The sequence below is a fragment of the Pyxicephalus adspersus genome, chromosome 1, assembly GCF_032062135.1.
Source record: "Pyxicephalus adspersus chromosome 1, UCB_Pads_2.0, whole genome shotgun sequence".
Lineage (NCBI taxonomy): Eukaryota > Metazoa > Chordata > Amphibia > Anura > Pyxicephalidae > Pyxicephalus > Pyxicephalus adspersus.
The window spans coordinates 75,438,488-75,456,254 of NC_092858.1; the positions used below are offsets into that span (position 1 = coordinate 75,438,488).

At 34.8% G+C, this 17,767-nt stretch overlaps 1 protein-coding gene across 39 annotated transcripts in view; it reads right to left on the reverse strand.

The window, feature by feature from the left end:
- ABI3BP (ABI family member 3 binding protein) overlaps positions 1–17,767 on the reverse strand; it is a 187,678-nt gene that overhangs the window by 43,879 nt on the left and 126,032 nt on the right. For 30 of the 39 annotated variants that reach the window (XM_072414769.1, XM_072414669.1, XM_072414687.1 and 27 more), the window contains 8 exons: positions 17,466–17,537; positions 16,447–16,509; positions 16,118–16,189; positions 15,622–15,687; positions 11,089–11,166; positions 6,367–6,456; positions 4,929–5,015; positions 4,390–4,476 (listed from right to left, as the gene is read on the reverse strand). In XM_072414769.1, coding sequence (XP_072270870.1) covers positions 4,390–4,476; positions 4,929–5,015; positions 6,367–6,456; positions 11,089–11,166; positions 15,622–15,687; positions 16,118–16,189; positions 16,447–16,509; positions 17,466–17,537 — 615 coding nt within the window. The remainder of the gene's footprint in view (positions 1–4,389; positions 4,477–4,928; positions 5,016–6,366; positions 6,457–11,088; positions 11,167–15,621; positions 15,688–16,117; positions 16,190–16,446; positions 16,510–17,465; positions 17,538–17,767) is intronic. The other 9 variants (XM_072414831.1, XM_072414823.1, XM_072414815.1 and 6 more) reach the window with 5 other exon arrangements.

Below are 17,767 nucleotides of genomic sequence, written 5' to 3' on the forward strand. Positions count from 1 at the left end.
GTGATGAGTTTGAGACATTATGGGTGGAGTTGCATTTAGGGATGCAAAATACACAGATAATTGGAGTCTGAGTCGGCCCCCAGTGCTAAAGAGGACATGGATAATCAACTACTTGCAAAGATAGAAAGGGCTGCACAGTCTGGAACAGTGGTAGTGATCGGTGAGTCTAACTCCCTTAAATTAACTGGGGTAATGACACTACATGTACAGCAAAAGGACGGAAATTCATCAATTTATTACAGGAAAATTTGATGGTCCAGTTTACAGAAGCCCCAACTAGAAATAATACTCTGCTGGACCTAGTCATTTTCTAACAATGCAGAGCTTATAACAAGGGTGCATATAAAAGAAAATCTGGGTAGAAGTGACCATAATATGCTTTTGTTTCATGTAAGTTGTAAACAGGAAGCAAAAACAGGAAAGATAAAAACATTTAGTTTTAGGAGAGCAAATTTTCCATTATTAAGGGCTCTCCATGACTTGGACTGAGAGGGACTATTGTCCTCAGCTAGTGTGAAAAAAGCCATAAAAAAAAATGAAGAATCGACTACATCATTTAAAATTATTATAGAAAAAAGATCTGTTCTGAGCATGTAGGGCCCTAAACGATGTCTGGAAACTGGGGATAAAGAAAAGCATTTACTAAACACTTTCTTTTAGCTCTGTGTACACAAAGGAAAATGGCAGAGCTCAAGTCCAAAATACAAATAGCAATGTCACTGCTTTAAGTGAGCCACAATAGAGAAGATAGACTATCATGGGAAAACTTGGGTGATCTAGCAAACCTTAAATGGATTTCTTAAAATTAATTTGCTGTTAGTTGGCAAATGTTCTCAATTCTGGACCAGATGTATTCCAGGTTTGCTGGTTCATCCAGTTTCTCCCAGTTCCCAAGATGTTCTTTCCTCTCCAATCTTGGAGAACATTAATAAATCAGACCCAATAGGCCTGATTTATTAAAACTCTCCAAGGCTGAAGAGGATACACTTTCATCAGTGAACCTGGGTGATCCAGCAAACCTGGAATGGAAGGAATTTTGTACCCTTGCTGGAGTTAATTGAACCACATTTTTTTCTGGGAAATGTTCATTTCCCTAGTGGTTAAACTTGATGGATTTATGTCTTATTTTCAACCTAACTAGGTAAATTTGAAGGTATATGAGCATTATCTATACATTTTCTGCAGTTCATAACTGTAGAACCATGTCTAACAAAGTCTAATGTCTTCTGGGACAACATTTATGTCTTTACTGTTGCATGATGTAACATCTGTAAGTTTACTGAATGGAAAATAAAATGTATGGATACATATGTTACATACAGTTTTTAAAGTTGTTAAATAATCTACAGGGTGGCTGGGAGGCGTTGTTTAATACACGCAATTATTTTTTGCAATTCATGTATGTCATGCTAGCGTGCTTTAGATACTGTTGCAGGTAAATTAGGAAAAACCCTAATTTGCCACAATTTAATCTCTTCTGTTCTACCTTAGTTGCTTTAAGTTAGGGACTGTGTAGTATGTCCTGGTGAAATTTACAGTATCTTTCCCTTAAACAGCTAAATAACACCGGTTTGACCACAGAAAAAACAAGCCAGTAATGAACAAGAGAATGTTTTGGATTAGCTATTGCCCATTCTGGCCAGACCACTGGTACTCTAAAAGAAAGGGAAGTGCAATGCTATCCCATACTAACAACATTGGGTATTTTCGAGCATTACTCAAACAAGGGAGCAACAAGACCAGAAAAGGCAAATATACATTTGTGGGGTACCCTAATAGAAAACATGTTGCTTTACCTTGAATGTGTAAGTAAAATGGTTTCAATTGATACCTATTTCTCTGTTGGGATAATGTTGCCTTACTTCCTGTCCTTGCAACACTTGTTTTGTTGGCCTTATCCAGAACATAGTGTGTTTATGTATACACAGAATAATACATTTGTGTTATTATACCCTGTCTTATTAAAGATCATATGCAAACACAAAATGAAAAAGAACCACAGTTAACATAATACAACTGGGCATCCTTTAATCAGAACAAAGCAGCACAGTAGAAGACAGTAATGACAATGGCATCTGAAATTGTGGATATATTAATTATTATATAACTTCTATTGGGATCATTATTGTAGCAAATCAGTTAACTAATTACAGTGTGATAACCATTGTCCAACTCTAGTTCTTTATAGATACATTACAGTAATTGTCTTTATCTGAAGGTTAGAAAAGGAAGTTTATTCGTCATCTTTTCAACAATTTTTGAGATGCATTTATACTGGGGAAAATATCTTTATGAACTATGATGTAATTTTATATAAAAAGTAAATGTCTGCATTCATTGAATTCTGATTCATGTGCAAATGACATAACGACATGATTCGATGAATCCCATAAATATTCTCACAATTTAATCAGATTAATTTTATATGAGATTGTAAACTTTGGGTAATTTAAGGGTCCATTCATATTATAGCATTACTGCAACACTAGATAATGAATAGTATTCGTGTTTGTGGAATGTGGTGTCATTAACTCTGATGTACTTTTTCACCCCAACTATATTGTATTGCAATGTGCAGCAGCTCAATACTGGGTTTTGCATTGTGCTATACTCCCATAAATACAGCATTTCAAATGACCAAACATGCTAAGTGCACTGTTTTTGGGCAACCAATTTATTTGAAACAGCTACCTTAATGCAATAGATGTTACCATGTATTATTGTGTATGCATGCAGTATACATTGGCCTTTGAAACTGGCTGCATACTTGCATGTTAGGGTAACAAATACTGTGCATTATTACAATGTATGTAAATGTACAATGAACAATGCAGGAGTTGTCGATACATCCTACATTACAGTGCACCCAACATATTGGGCCTGATTTATTAAAGCTCTCTAAGATTGGAGAAGATAGATTCATCAGAGTACCTGGGTTATCCAGCAAACTTGAAATGGATTTTTAAAAATCATTTGCTATTTGGCAAATGTTTTCAATCCAAATCTATTCCATACTCTTTGTGTGTTGTTGTCCACAGTTTTGGTAAAGATGCTGCAAGTGTATTTAAAAAGACTGAGGCGTCTTACCTCAGACATGGCATGGCTCAGTTGTGTATCTTATATGTGAATTCATTGTCTCTACTTTAAATGTAATTTAAAAGTAAATTATTATTATTATTATTATTAAATTATCAACAGTGAATTGTTGTATATACCAGATACAACATTAGACTGAGTTAGCAATATATTATAATTTACAATAAATAGATACAGAACACTGCATGGATATTGATATTTTTCAGATGCATTTTGCCATTATTCACTTCTATTTTTTAAGCAGCTTCTGGAAAGTTATGGCATGTTAATTTAGTGCTCGCCCATACCCTGCATCAGCCTTTCAAACAGTTTGATTAAAGAAAATGCCTTAAAATTTTAGACAATTATCATATTATCCATTTGCACTCTCTGGCAGTACCTTCAGTAAGTTTAGCCCAATGGTAAAAATAAATGTGGTATTTGCTGTTCCTGGCACCTATTTGCAACCACTTGCAACTCAAGACCCCTAATAGGTGGTATCTGCTAATCTTTTACAGGCATTCACAAACAATTGTGAGGTTTTGCTTGCTTTTCTTTTTTCCAATATGAAATTATGTAATTTTTGTAAGTGGCTTGAGAGGTTAACAGGCTTTGGACACTGCCTGTATCGTCTGAAAAAACATGCAGCAGACCTACTGCAAGTGAACGCCTAAACAAAAATAGCTAATTGAACAAACCCATTGGTTTCAACAGTAACCTTTTCTAAGGAGTGGCTAAATGCAGCTGTGCCGTTGAAAAAAAACATTAGTATGAATTAGCCCAATAAGAGAATCTGGCAATAAGGCATGCACCTGATAGCACACTTTTCATACCTTATGCTCTTTTAAATATAAAATATATAAACCATATTAGCTGTTCATTTGGCTTTTTTTTTTAAATAAATACGGTTTTTCTTAATTGCCAGAGAAGACTGATGGTCAACACTGCGGCACTACTGGACGCATGTCAGATTTTGGCTCGAAACAAGGCATTTGTCTTGGGTGACAATCATCTGACATGTGTACATAGTTTAAACTGTCCTTTCTGTTTGAATGCTACCCTTGTAAGTAATTATCAGGCAGGTAAGTCCCTATTAAGTCAAACAAATGACATTTATTATCAGAGGATATCTGGCAAGCGGCTTCTCTGCAAATAATCTGAACGCCTATGGGTTTCTTTGTACTCAAACAAATTGTTTGTGTCTTGGCTGATGCAGTTTAAAATAAGTGTAAAGTAGATATTATTTAACACACTAACATTTTTATTTAGATCTATGACAAATAAATCAACGGTGTAAGGTAGCAAGACACATACCTGCAGGTGCTGGTTTAGATGAATTATTAGTAGGTGGTCTCCTGCGAATGCTAGTTGGTTTCACAGGAGGAAGTGGTGGTGAAGATACTGTGTAAACATCAACATAACAATGATACAAATAATACTAATATTTATAATTATAATCACAACAGATATTTCCTATAAATTTTAATTTAATTTAAAAGATTTTTTTAACTTTTAACATAATTTGAGTAGGACAACTAAGCTCCACAAATTTATGAAATATAATAAAAATTGATTGCCCTAATTGCATACACCACCAATGTTCTCTATCACTAAGGTACCCATATTTCCAATGATTGTCACCTATCTATACTTTTTAATGTTTAAAGTTCATACACAAAAGTTTGCTTAGTGAATAAAGATAATGACATGTTTTTGTCTTTTTTTTTGCCAACAAATGCAAAGCAGATGAAAAAAAAATAGTTGAAAATGTATTACAAGTGGATAGAAAATAGACAAAATGATGTGAATGTGGTTTGCAAAATAATTATTAAACCTATAACCTTACTACATACCTGTGACTCCTGGTTTGCCTGTTACATTATTCTGAATTCTTCTTCGTATAGAAGTCGGTTTTACTGGTAGCAAAGGTGGTGAAGATACTATGGAAAAAACAAGATCATATCACTATATTGTGTAGATAATAGGCTATATTTAGAGCAAGTCTGTGATTTGTCAATGCAGACAAAAGCAACATGTTTGTTTTAGTGCCCTACTTTCTAGTCGAACATATTTAGCCTTTTCTCTCAACCATGTTGCTCCATTTTAATACCAGGTTTTAGTAAAACAACCCTTTAGTAACCTCTTAGCCATTTTGGTCCGAGTTTATACAGAGATGTGGACTTTCCCTACACCTCCTTTTGACAGTGCTGGGCCAATCATCAAGCACCATCTCTTGTTACATGACTCTCCATACCTAAGAACCAGGGTTTTTCTCAATGCTGAACAGAACAAAAGAAAAATTAGTTGCTGGGTTAGGGGTCAATACAGGAAACCTGTGACTTTGTCCATTGTGCATAAAGCATGGGTTTGCTTTCAACATTTAGAATTTTTCATAAGAACAAACTGATCATAAATATGAAAACAGTGTACATTCTGCAGAGGATCTATGTTAATATAAGTTAATAACAGGGGCATAATCACAAAAACAACATGGTCCAATTCCGAATGTATCTATTACAGTTACCAGTAATTGTAACTTACTATTATTCTCCCTTTCCTTCGCTCTAGCTGACTACCTGCAGGGGTTAACACATCAATTACCAGGTTGACTGAAATGGCACTTAGGAATACCTTCCTTACTAGTTAACCCAACCAGCAATTTCAGTGGTCCCAAAATAAAAACCACGTGCTGTGTAAATTAATAATAATTAAAGATAAAAATTTCAAGACAGGAAAGTTGCATAAATACTAATAGGCAACACAGTTGGAATGCAAATAAAGCATCACATCACTTACAATGGGGTGGGGGAGATGGTAGAAGAACCTGAAAACAGATCATCTGTTTTTACTGAAAGGGGGGATGCTGATCTGATGCTGACCTACTGCATTGCTACACATCCCTCTTATCCCAATCTACCCTTGGATTCCATAGGAGGCATGCAGGCTGTTATGGCTATTCCTTTACACTTGACTCCTAAGTCATAAGTAATTGGCAGGGTCACACTCCCCTCAATGGGCCCAATTTATTAAAGTTCTCCAAGCTGAGCATACACTTTCAAAGCAGGGTTATCCAGCAAACCTGGACTAGATTTCTCCAAGGTCATTTGCTATGCTATTCAATGCAATTGACATGTTTGGATCAGATGCATTCCAGGTTTGCTGGATCACCCAGCTTCACTGATGAAAGTATATCCTCTCCAGCCTTGGAGAGCTTTATTAAATTAGGCCAAATATAATGTTATAAGTACATAATATGGAGAGGCATAATACATTAAAAAATCGGATGAATACCTGAAAATGTTCTTTTTCCAGTGTTGTTTGGTTCCATAGAGATATTTCTGCTCACACCAAGAAGCTTTGTACTGTCTAATGCTCTTCCACCTAGGAAGTGTAACAGAAAGTCAGTTTTAGTATATAAATCTAGTGTATGTTCTTGCAGAAATGGCAATATAAGCTTTATATAGTGCCCTTTTATATAATATAGTAGCACTAGATTTTATATTCTAAAGTATATGATGGCTACACCATTTTTATTCAAATTCCAGATAATCCTAATATTACAAAAAAAACGAGTTCTAAAATTGTGGTAAAGGTGGCAAAGTCCATAGTAATGAAACATATGCTTGGAGGCAGAGTTAGGCACGCACACAATGCCCCAACAGCAGGCGAGTGGACAACAACCTTACACAACCATTCTGGTAGATAAGACCTAATGACCTTATACTACTGTGGTTTGCCACTGTTTTATGTGAGTGTGTTTTGGATTACCATACCATTTTTACATGATACACTTAAGTGCATATGTATATGATCCATTATTTATTTTTTTGCGTAGCCCTTTCTTCATGACCTATGGATGTCACCCCAGAGTACCTCCTCCTGTTCCTTCTGGTTTAGAGGTTCTGGCCGCCGCAGAAGTCAGAGACAGCTTTCATGAAATCTTGAAGGATGCTCAGAGGGCATTGTATTCGTAAATCCTCTCTTTGCCACAAGAAATGGGCAGATAAAAAGAGGAGCCCTGCCCCTAGATTTGCACCAGGAGGTAAGGTCTGGTTGTTTAGCGTTGTATAATTTTTACATACTTAAATATAAGCATTTTTTTTCTGGAATTGCATACTGACAGAATACATAGCCATTGTGTATGGATGAGTGCCATGCTCTATGGAAGATTTTTGTTTCAACTAGACTGATTTTACAACTTCCGGTAATAAGTTTTTAAAAAGTATTTATGAAGGGTGCCTAGGCATGTTTCAAGTTCAAGTACATAAGAGATTTTTATTGAGAAGAACTTGAAAATGTTAGACATCAGTTTACTATAAATAAAAGTCCTAAACATTCCCACTGTGGAGCATGTGCACATTCCATATTTTCTATGTTTCTGTGTATTTTCTTCTTCAGAGACAGACGTAATCTTTTTATTTTTATCTTCTTCGTTTGTTTAATTCTGTCCACAACCCCTGAGCACTCCTATCTTGTAACACTGGCTGAACAAACATGGCGTAATGTAATGGAAAAAAAGAAATGACATGATAATCCTTTCTAAATGTATTCACGTCATCACTGTTCCCAGAAAGTTTTTTAAGTATATTGCAATGTAGACACAAATGTAGAATTACTGTCTGGAAAATTTTATTAGAGAACATTGCTAAAAATGTTTTTGTGAATGAGCCTCAAATGCAAACAATTTCTGAAAGTATAGTGCAGATGATTTCTACAAAAACATCAACTGATTATTGATTTAAAGTAAAATAAGTGGGTACATTGTTGAAATACATTTGTGTCTATGGTTTAAACTATAAAAAGATTTGCCAGTTTGACCCGTCATTCTTGTGATATACAATATTGGACTTTTATAGGATGGGATTTTATACCCATCAAATAACTTGGGATATTTATTCACAGAAACAATGAACTTGTAATAATAATAAAAAAAAAAAAAAAACAATCTTCATTTCTTAGCTTATAAAGTGTCCCTAATGGGGATCAATGTAATTTACACAAATATCAGTACCACATGCATATTTAAGTACTGGTAGCACTCGTAATATACACATATATTGTTAAGCTCCCCATACAAAAAAAACATATACATAAATTGCATAGGTATAACAAATGGTTACATAAGAAACATCATGCCTGACATATTATCTTTCCCATTTATTGTAACATAGAAAAAAGGAGGCTTAGATACTCTCAACATGTTTTGCAGTGATTTTGTTACTGCTTCATCAGGAGTAAGGGGTACATAGGCAACTAGTATGAGCTTAGTGTAGCAAATAGATGGCAGGCAGATATATTGGAGAAAGAAAGAAATTCCTTAACTAGTAAGAGTCCAGTTTACCGCATCATTTCCATTTGTATGGTGAAGGAGACAGATCTGCAGGAGGCTTTAGATGTTTACCTTTGAATGCTGATGGCATATATTTTTTGGCTACAGCTGCAGGCTAAAAGCGGTAAACTTGACTCTTTCTGCCTTTAGAGTCCTTTGAACCCAAGAGGTTGCACAGCTTTCATGTAAAAGACATCTTTACATGCATACTAGGCCAAGTCTCCAATGGTTTTGACGGATGTAAATGAACAAGGCATGTATAGACCTGATCTGCAATGGCTTCGGGCAAGCATGGGGCTTCATAGAGAGGAAAAACAGCATTCCTAAGCATTGATTACTTTTAATTATATAAAACATAGGGTAACACAGAGAAACATGGTTTGACACAGGACAACATAGCAGTCTATGTTGTTATTGAAGCACAAGGGAGAATACCAAGCTGCCTTAAATAACAAGCTGAGTTTCAGAGGCTTAAAATATATACCCTTTTGTAGCGAGTATTTGAAGAAGTGGACTTTTCTGTGCAAGTCTCTGCTTGCTTCAAACATTAATTTCAAAGGCATGTTTTTAGGTCTGAAATCCACACATTTTCATTAAAATAAAGCGGGTAGTTTCCACAGCTGCTTTAACTTTGCTTTGCTTCAATCTTAAAACAAACTGTCATGTTGCCCTGTTTTTATTTAGTTTGAATGCCTATACAGAAAATGGATACCCATATACTGGTCGAGCTAAATGTAATGTTAAATCAAATACATTTTGAATCACAACAAAACTCCATGGGCAGCCAACGTTTAAACAGAAGTTAAAAAATAAAATTTTCTCATGACAATAATACTTGGGTCCCTATGAACATTAATTTTACATATGTCTCCTTTTTGAGCCACTTAGTAAGACTGTCATAGTTTTTAGAAACTGTTTTACAAAGAATTATTTGACCCATTTAGATTTAATGTAAACATTTTTGACACACTTTGGCTCTCATGAAAGCTTATGGTTAACTCAATTAAGTAATTTAATCTAATCTATTTTAAAATAGGATTTAGATGTATCCCTATTTGAAGACAGTAGTGAGAATATAAATATGACAAAAATGACTAGAAACAGCTGTTCGTATGGTACATACTAAGCACTTCCATACAGTGAGCTGTATTTCAACCAATTTTATCTTTATGCTAGCAGAGATTAAAATACTAAACTAATAATGCTTTGCAAGTTGCAGAACATATTTTTGTAGATTCTTGCCAGGAGGCTGAATGTCTCTCTGGAGCTGTACATTACACAGTCTACACCAACATATAATTTAGAATGAATAACAAAGGAACTCAATATGTTCCACAGGTTCCTACATAATGATATTTAAGCTCTAAGATTTCATAAATAGTATTTGATAACTTAGCTTCTAAGCATTTTAATTCTCAATGAATTTGGATGTTTTTACATGTCAACTGTGATAAACCTTTCAGTGATTTATGTTAAAAATATTAAACTGGGGAATGAGGAAATGTCGGAACTCTTAGTATCTTTACTCATTTCACTTTTTGTCCTGGTAATGTTTAATCAGGCAAGTAAGAGAAACTACCCAACAGCAACACAAACAACAAAATAGGTGAAAGCAAGAACCCGTCAGATTTTTATTTATTTTGTACATGTGCAGACTTTTGTTCACTTCCTTCACTCCCACTTGTCTAGGTAATAGGACAGGACACAGGGGAAAATCACCTGTCCCTTCTGCAATAATGAACCTGCCTGATCACATTTTTTTTCTTTCTGTGAAACTATAGTTCTGTTTTAACTGGCCAACCTAGGTTAAAAATTCAAATACTTTCACGACAATTAAAAATATATTTAGGGGGAATATTACAACAAAAATGCATTTCTGTGTATCCTTTAGATCTACTTAAAATTCAGGTTTAAGTGTATTCAAAAGTGCCCTGTATAAATGATTGGTAAATAGCGAAAGGCCTGACCTGAAGTAACATAATCACACACCAGCACATTCTATTTAATTTGTACTAAAAAGTTCTCAGAGCAATTCAGAGTTTAGTAACTCTCAAACTCTAGCTGTCAGCAAATGTTGTGCATACAACTGAGACTGCGATTGTTTTTTATTCTACAGGTCATCTGCTTTCAATAAATATAAACCTTTAGAGGTCATCAGTAAATCTACAAACCCAATCAGTTTTTTTATTTTGTGACTGGAAGGTATAGATAAAAAAATTTGGTTTAGGAGAGGAACCATAGGGTTTTGTATTGATATTATTTGGATCTAAAGGTGGCTCCTTGATTTCTCATGAGGAGTCCCATTCACTTGCCTATTGTGGGGTTCATTGCTAAAATACAATATTCCTAAAGTTGAAAAATTTAATTTACCAACTTATGTTGCATGTAAACGTCAGTATTACCATGCTGGTCTAATGGACTTGTGACTTTCATTAAATTTACCCTTACATGATGTGCTTCTGGCTTAAATTGTACACAATTATTCTTGGGGATCATGAAAATGATTTTTCCAGTAATTCACTATAGAATGATTTTGTATGTTCTCTGTACATGCATACAGCAGAAATTTCACAACACTTGATTACTGCTATATAATTGCTGCAAAATATCACGAACAAAGAGCTGGTTGTATCATCAGTTAGCCCCATTTACTTCAGATATTGACAAACCTCATCAGGCATTACCTGGGATTGTGCCAGACATCCAATTGAATTCTCCAGTTGGTCGTGGTCTACTTGATCCTTGAGTTGTTCCATTGTGTGCTGGAAGTTTACATGTGAAAGAAAAGATTGGTTTAGAAGTTAATATGTGGAACTAACATAAATATGCTTTAATCATATTTTTTGTTTAGTTCTGAAATCATAATATTTAATGAGTTCATCCCTAAATCATGCAGTTCAAGTGGTTCTTCTTACAAAACCTAAAGAGCAGACATTTGGGAAAAAAAGGCACAATTGCATTGCTGGCAACCAAACTACTACAATACCACAGTAGAAACAAAGTTGTCATGCAGAATGAAATGTTCTTGAGTACTGTGCAAATTCTTCAAGACAGTTTATTTGTTGCTATACCCATGCTTAGACAATAGGACAAAGAACACACAATCTGTACTAGAAATCAGAATCTGTTTTTTATGAAGCAAACGGTCTTTGCATTTTAGCTGGGTTCTTGGTGGTACCTTAAATAAGCATCATAGATACAATTAGTATCCTTTTTGCAGGCCTTCTGATATGTTGTACCAGTTTGGGCTCTAAGCCAGCTGTGAAATCAGGTTTAATCATTAAGAGAAAAAAAATGGTAACCAACAAGAGTTTAGTACAGAACCAGTCAAAAAAAATGTCTTAACCAGTCTTTATTCTACATTACAGCATGGTGCTAATGAAGCCAGTCTCATATTAATAAGAAAATATCCTACAACATACTAGTAAACACTGTGCTTCTCTAACATTTGTAAAGGGTCTGCAAAAAATGTTTATAGCTGAGAAAACAAAAAAACTATTTAAAATCTATTTAGCATCAGCCAATTTGCTCAGGAATACAGTGCCCCAATGACAGACAGTAAACAGATACTCTAATTAGAATCAGGTGCTTATTAGTTGTTTTTCAAGTAAAAATATCCTGCAGAGTAAATCTGCACAAATGAGCTTAGGTATCCTGTCCAGAAAGGTCCTAAGGTTAGTCATCATACAAATCAGTGAGAACTCTGCAACAATTAAAAGTACTGTAACTACATTTTCTGTTTTGGTTCACAGTGTCTGACACATGGAAATGCTTATGCAATGTCTGGTTTCACTTATATCTCCAGTATAGTATAGTATAGTATAGTATAGTATAGTAGTAATTAGTTATGTCAATTATCCCTTTATGATGTCAGATTCCATATTAACTTGCAACCCAGTGATACATACCTCTCAATAAGCTCCTTTCTCCCTGAGAAAAGGGGCTTATTAAGGTTTTAGCAGTTTTTTTTTAGCAGTTTTGTTGGTTTGTCACACATAAATACATATAAATTATGATCCAATAAATGGATTAATAGCACAGACAAAATGATACAATACTATAAGGAAAAAGAGCAGGGAGGAAAGGGTTTTGTCAAGTTCCATAAATTAAAGAAAAATTGCTCTGTTCCTGTGTTGTCTCAGAACACGTTCTCTATGGGACGCTAAAAATCATGCATGATGACCTCTCTTACAAGATTCACTCTTACATTTTAAAAACTGGATTGATGATTTTGGTTGCACAACTTCCAATGAAAGATGGTAGGAGGCAGTAAAACTATTAATCCTTCACACCTAACACTATGGGTAGACATTTTGAAAGCTTAATGTGTGATTCAATAGAGTGTCTGGATACTTTTCTCTAATCTCCTTCCTTACAGAACTGACTCCAAATAATCCCTCCAAATAATATTTCATTACTTCAAAGCACTAATTCTCGGTCTTATTCTATGGTTTACATGAACCTGACAAATCCTGTTTCCAAATCCAAATGAGACCTGAATATGCTGCCAAGCTTGAAATATATGTAGATTAAGATCTCTCTTTTTTAAATGAATTAATTGATGAAGATTATGGGGTGGGCTTCTATGGAAAAGCAAATTATACATTTATATAAGGTGTACCGCCCAAAAATGGATGGCTTGTTATAATACACTAAAAATGTATAAACTACACAAACAGAAACCCTGTGGCCAACAAATAAAGATGAATTACAATTTCTGAACTATGGTAATTTTTAATCTAAGAGTAAGTGAAAGTGTTTTTTTGAGCTTTGCCCAATGTATAGGGATAAGACTCTTCTAAGTGGACTGAGGTCCAGGAATTTCTTGGATGTGCCCAATGATGACCACTAAACAATTCTACTAACACACATAAATTCTGGATAAAACAGATCAGTAAACACAGTAGAAGAAAAATAAAAAATCTGGTTGATAAAAACAATAGTAAAAACTATTACATGAATCCTATAATGAAAAAAGTTTATATAATAATTCAGTAGTATGTAATGTAAAACACTAGATAAATTTGTAAATAAAAAGAACATTCATCTGACAGGTTATTTTTGAAACATGTATAAGAAACATTAAAAAACTATTATCCTATCATAAAGAAAAGGTTGCATCATACTGAATTCTCCCTGGTTCCTTCAATAAACAAACAGATAGATAGACAGACATATTCTATTTAGAGGTTTTAAATAATAACCCTTTAAACTGTAATTCTTTGGACAGATGACAACATTGAATGTTTTAGACACAAAAACAAGCAATTTAGAAGAAAAAGAAACACTACCCCAAACCACAACCTTAAAATGCCAATCTTGGTGGTGGGGCTATTTTCTCTACACACTGGGCAATTTACCATTTTTTGTAACCACAAATTAGCTTGTCTAAAATGATCACTGTAGGAAACGACTAAACATTCATCTAACAATAAAAAGAATGTGGTTATTAAAGCTGACATGTCATTAAAAGTACCTTTACATATTCAAAGCTATCTTCCTAAACAAGCTTTAAAATGTTATTTCATGCAAATAGCCACTTGAGTTGGTAAAGTAGAGGCTTTTTACTTTTTTGGTCCATCAATATGATGGGTACACTGTCCTTTCTTGAAATGTCAAAACACTGTGCCAATCTATGAAGCCTATAATAAAGTAGTTAAACTGTTGTATACTCTATGTGATGCTTATCTTTTATCCAGGTCATGGTATAGTTAGATTTAGAAAGTTACATTCAACTGGACTTGTCCTAAAATGTTGAAAATGTTTGGCTGTTTATCCAAGTAGCTACTTGGGTTATGAAATATGTGTTTAACCAAAATTAAAGTTAGAAAAATGGTTTAGGTTTGCACTGTGAGACTATGTTACTTAAGTTTTATCATTGTATCACAGAGATGTCATACAACCTGCAATGTGCTGCTATGCTACTTAAATGAAGAAAATCCACTGCTTTTGTCTCTTTAACCACATAATACGTCTTCCTTTTGCATTTTAAATTGACACAAGGCCATGTACATTTAAATCTACCTGGTCCCTTTAAACTGTTTTTTTTAGGAAAGGAGTTCTGGATTGTTTCTTTGTTAGGCAACTATGTTACTGTTTTATCACTGGTTGTCACGGACCCAGACTCTGGAGTGAAGGGGAAGGATTGGGTGGGCCTCTTCAGTCCATCAAAGTACACACCGGGAATTGTACCTGCCCAGCAGGAAGGTGGGAATCCCATAAGGACTCAGGTGTGCAAGAAGGAGTGGAGGTAGCTTGTGGGGAATCAAGCTCAGAAGTGGTCCTACTGTTACAAAGGAAAGCTGTTGATGCTGACTTGAATTCATTGGATTTATGGACTGGAAACCCCAGGCTGGGGATTGGACCCTCACGAGAGACTTGTATTGGACTCATCCTTATAATGGGGACGTTCTGATGGACTATGGAAATATACACCACTAGGCTAAATTAAGCTCTTTTCTCTATTGTTTATACCTTCCTGAGTTGCTGAAAAGAAGCTGTTTTTGAGTTATTCCAATTAAAGACTTGTGTTTGTTACACCCTTTTGGTGAAAAGTCTGCAGGCTGTGGTCTGAGCTAATCCCCAGACTTTACAATATATATATTTTTTAACTGCACATTTTAACAATAAATATGTTCTGAAAGAAGAAAATTGGAGACATTTTTTTTAGGAACAAATCTACAAATCGAAATTGAGCTAGAATAGAAGGAAAGGAAGGCATTAAAGCCTCCAATTGTCACATGGTTGGTCCCCCCCCCCCCCCCCCCTTAAGTGCTGTAGATTTACAGTGGATAGATATCGTAGTTCTAATTTTATTAATTAAAACATCAAAAATTATAGTCCACCTAAATGATAACTATGTTCTCTGTTTCTGCTGCATTTTCAACTGTCAGTCATTTTGCAATACATGAAGCATCCGGATAACCCCAATAAGGCACCCTTTTGCTGTAAAGTTTAGCGTTTCTACAACTCTACCCATCTGCTTTCTGCCTAAGAATTACACACATGAATATTAGAGAGCTGTGATCAAAGGTGTTGGAAGTAGACTCCTAAATGACTATTGCACATAAGGACGCATTAAGGAACTTTACTTGTAAGGCTGATATTGTTTATTAGACTGGGTTGTTATCTCCAAATGCTGGTCCTGCATATAACATAATTCAAACAGAAATGTTTAGAAATCTACAAGAGAGAAACCGCTAAACAGTAGCAATTACCGGGTCGAGTTCTTGGTCTGAGTGATGTCCTTGGTCTGGAAGAGCTATTATGCACTCTATAGGTAGCTGAAATCAAGAAGAAAATGTAAAATTACATAAAAAAAATGAAACCTAGAGATTTTTAATAACCCGAGTCCTTAAAACCATGCAGCAAGATGGCGTTGACAATGAAATGTAGCCTCTGAAAAGCAAAAGTTTTTTATCATTAAAAAAAAAAAAAAAAAAAAAAAAAAAAAAAGAATATGATGGAAATTTTTTTCAGGATGGTTGAAGATGGTTGAAGATAATGGCATGCTACTTTCCCAGCATTTTACATTCATAAAGCAAAAGGATGGTGGAACAAAGAGATGATGAACAAAGCTAAACATTTCAAAATAATGTATAAGCAAGAGAAGACTTGCAAGCTTCTAATATGATTAAATATCAGCTAGGTCTGCATTACAAAAAAGAATATGCCATTCCTCATACACCGAGCATAATAATTTTTATCTTTTACCCAACGTTGCTACAGCAGTCACATGTGGAATTTTAGGCAAAGTAGTGGTTTCCTTGGGTGCTGCAGTAGGAGCTGTTAAGAAACAATCAAAACTCCTAAAACAACTAAAACACTCACAGACATATCACATCCACCTGTAAAATGGGCAACAAAAAACCCTGTTCAAAAATCACAATTCAAACACAACTTTTATTTAAAAGATGCACAGACGTTCTTGATTCGATCTACTGTAAGAGAAGTGTGGCACCCAAGTTGATATATTCTATAATTAAAGATGAAAGGCGCTTTTTTAAACATTTTTAGGTTTTTAATAATGTTAAAAAAATTACCAGGTTTTGAACGAGTCCGGGGAGTTGGTTTAGGTTTTTGGGTTATTGGTTGTACTTTTTGCACTGAAAATGGAGAAAAAGAAATCCATGTACAGCCATTTTTTTAATTACTGTTAATAATTTGTATATGTTTAGGGCCCATTCACACCTGTGCACTAGTATGTGTTAGGTTAATGCACATGTTAATGTTAAGGCATGCTAGGTGCATTTGGATATTGCGGTATCATTCATGGCACCCTAATGCATTTCAGTTCAATGAATGTGCCTTCTGGCAAGCCGCAACTCATGGTAACACAATACTGTGTGTTGTGGTTTGCTGCCTTCCAAAAAATTGTGCAAGGTAAATTTTTAAATTCATTTCAGTACATGGGCAGCCCGTTTATTTGACCGGGTCACACCGCACATTAATCTGTTACACAACATTCTTTAACATACCAGGGTGGACAGGTATGAACGTGCCCTTATAATGAATACAGAATGGATAAAGAATGTTCTATATGATGCAGTGTAATGATTTTTATTATTATAAGGTTGGAATGATTACAGATGTAAAAGCATGAAATGTTAATTATACACTGTATTTCAACTGACATATGTGGTTATACTGTAAGGACCTTATATTATGTAAGGAGATTAACTTTTAAGAAATAATTGTTAGTGCAGCCGTAAAGCCAATTACACAGTAAGCAACATATTTACACAGTGTAATTGCACGTAAATGACATCTGTTCCAACACCTTCTCCTTCATCACTCAATTTGACAAAACAGATACGGCCATGCACAAATTATCTGCATACAAAAATTTCCAAAAGTTGTCACTTTACTCTACACGTGAACTTGTAAAATGCAGCCATGCATGTTTTTTGCAATAAAGTATATCAAGCAAGCATCCATCATCAGTTTTTGAGAGTAGTTGGATAGAACGTGATGTGGCATACATGAAAAATATTGCTCTGAGCGTGATATATGCATGCTATTCATCAACAGAAATGCCACATTAATTAACTAAAAGGTTTACCAGGAGTGGTATGGGGACTTTCTGGTCTTTTTGTTGTTGTGGATTGAGGAGGAGTCAATGTTGTGTTAGGAACTGAAAGAAAGAATATTTTCAGTAGGGCTTGTGAATAATACATTTATCACTGAGGTGTTGATGTGCTAAAGTACATCTCGGCAATCACAGAAAAAGCTCCTCATCAAGTTAGAAAATATTTTTACTTGAGTTTTGCTATAGGATCCATTGCATATGTTCATCAAATTTTTAAGTTAATTGTAGAGCCCTAAACATACAATTGCTACCAAATTTGCTGCGGATGTTGAGGC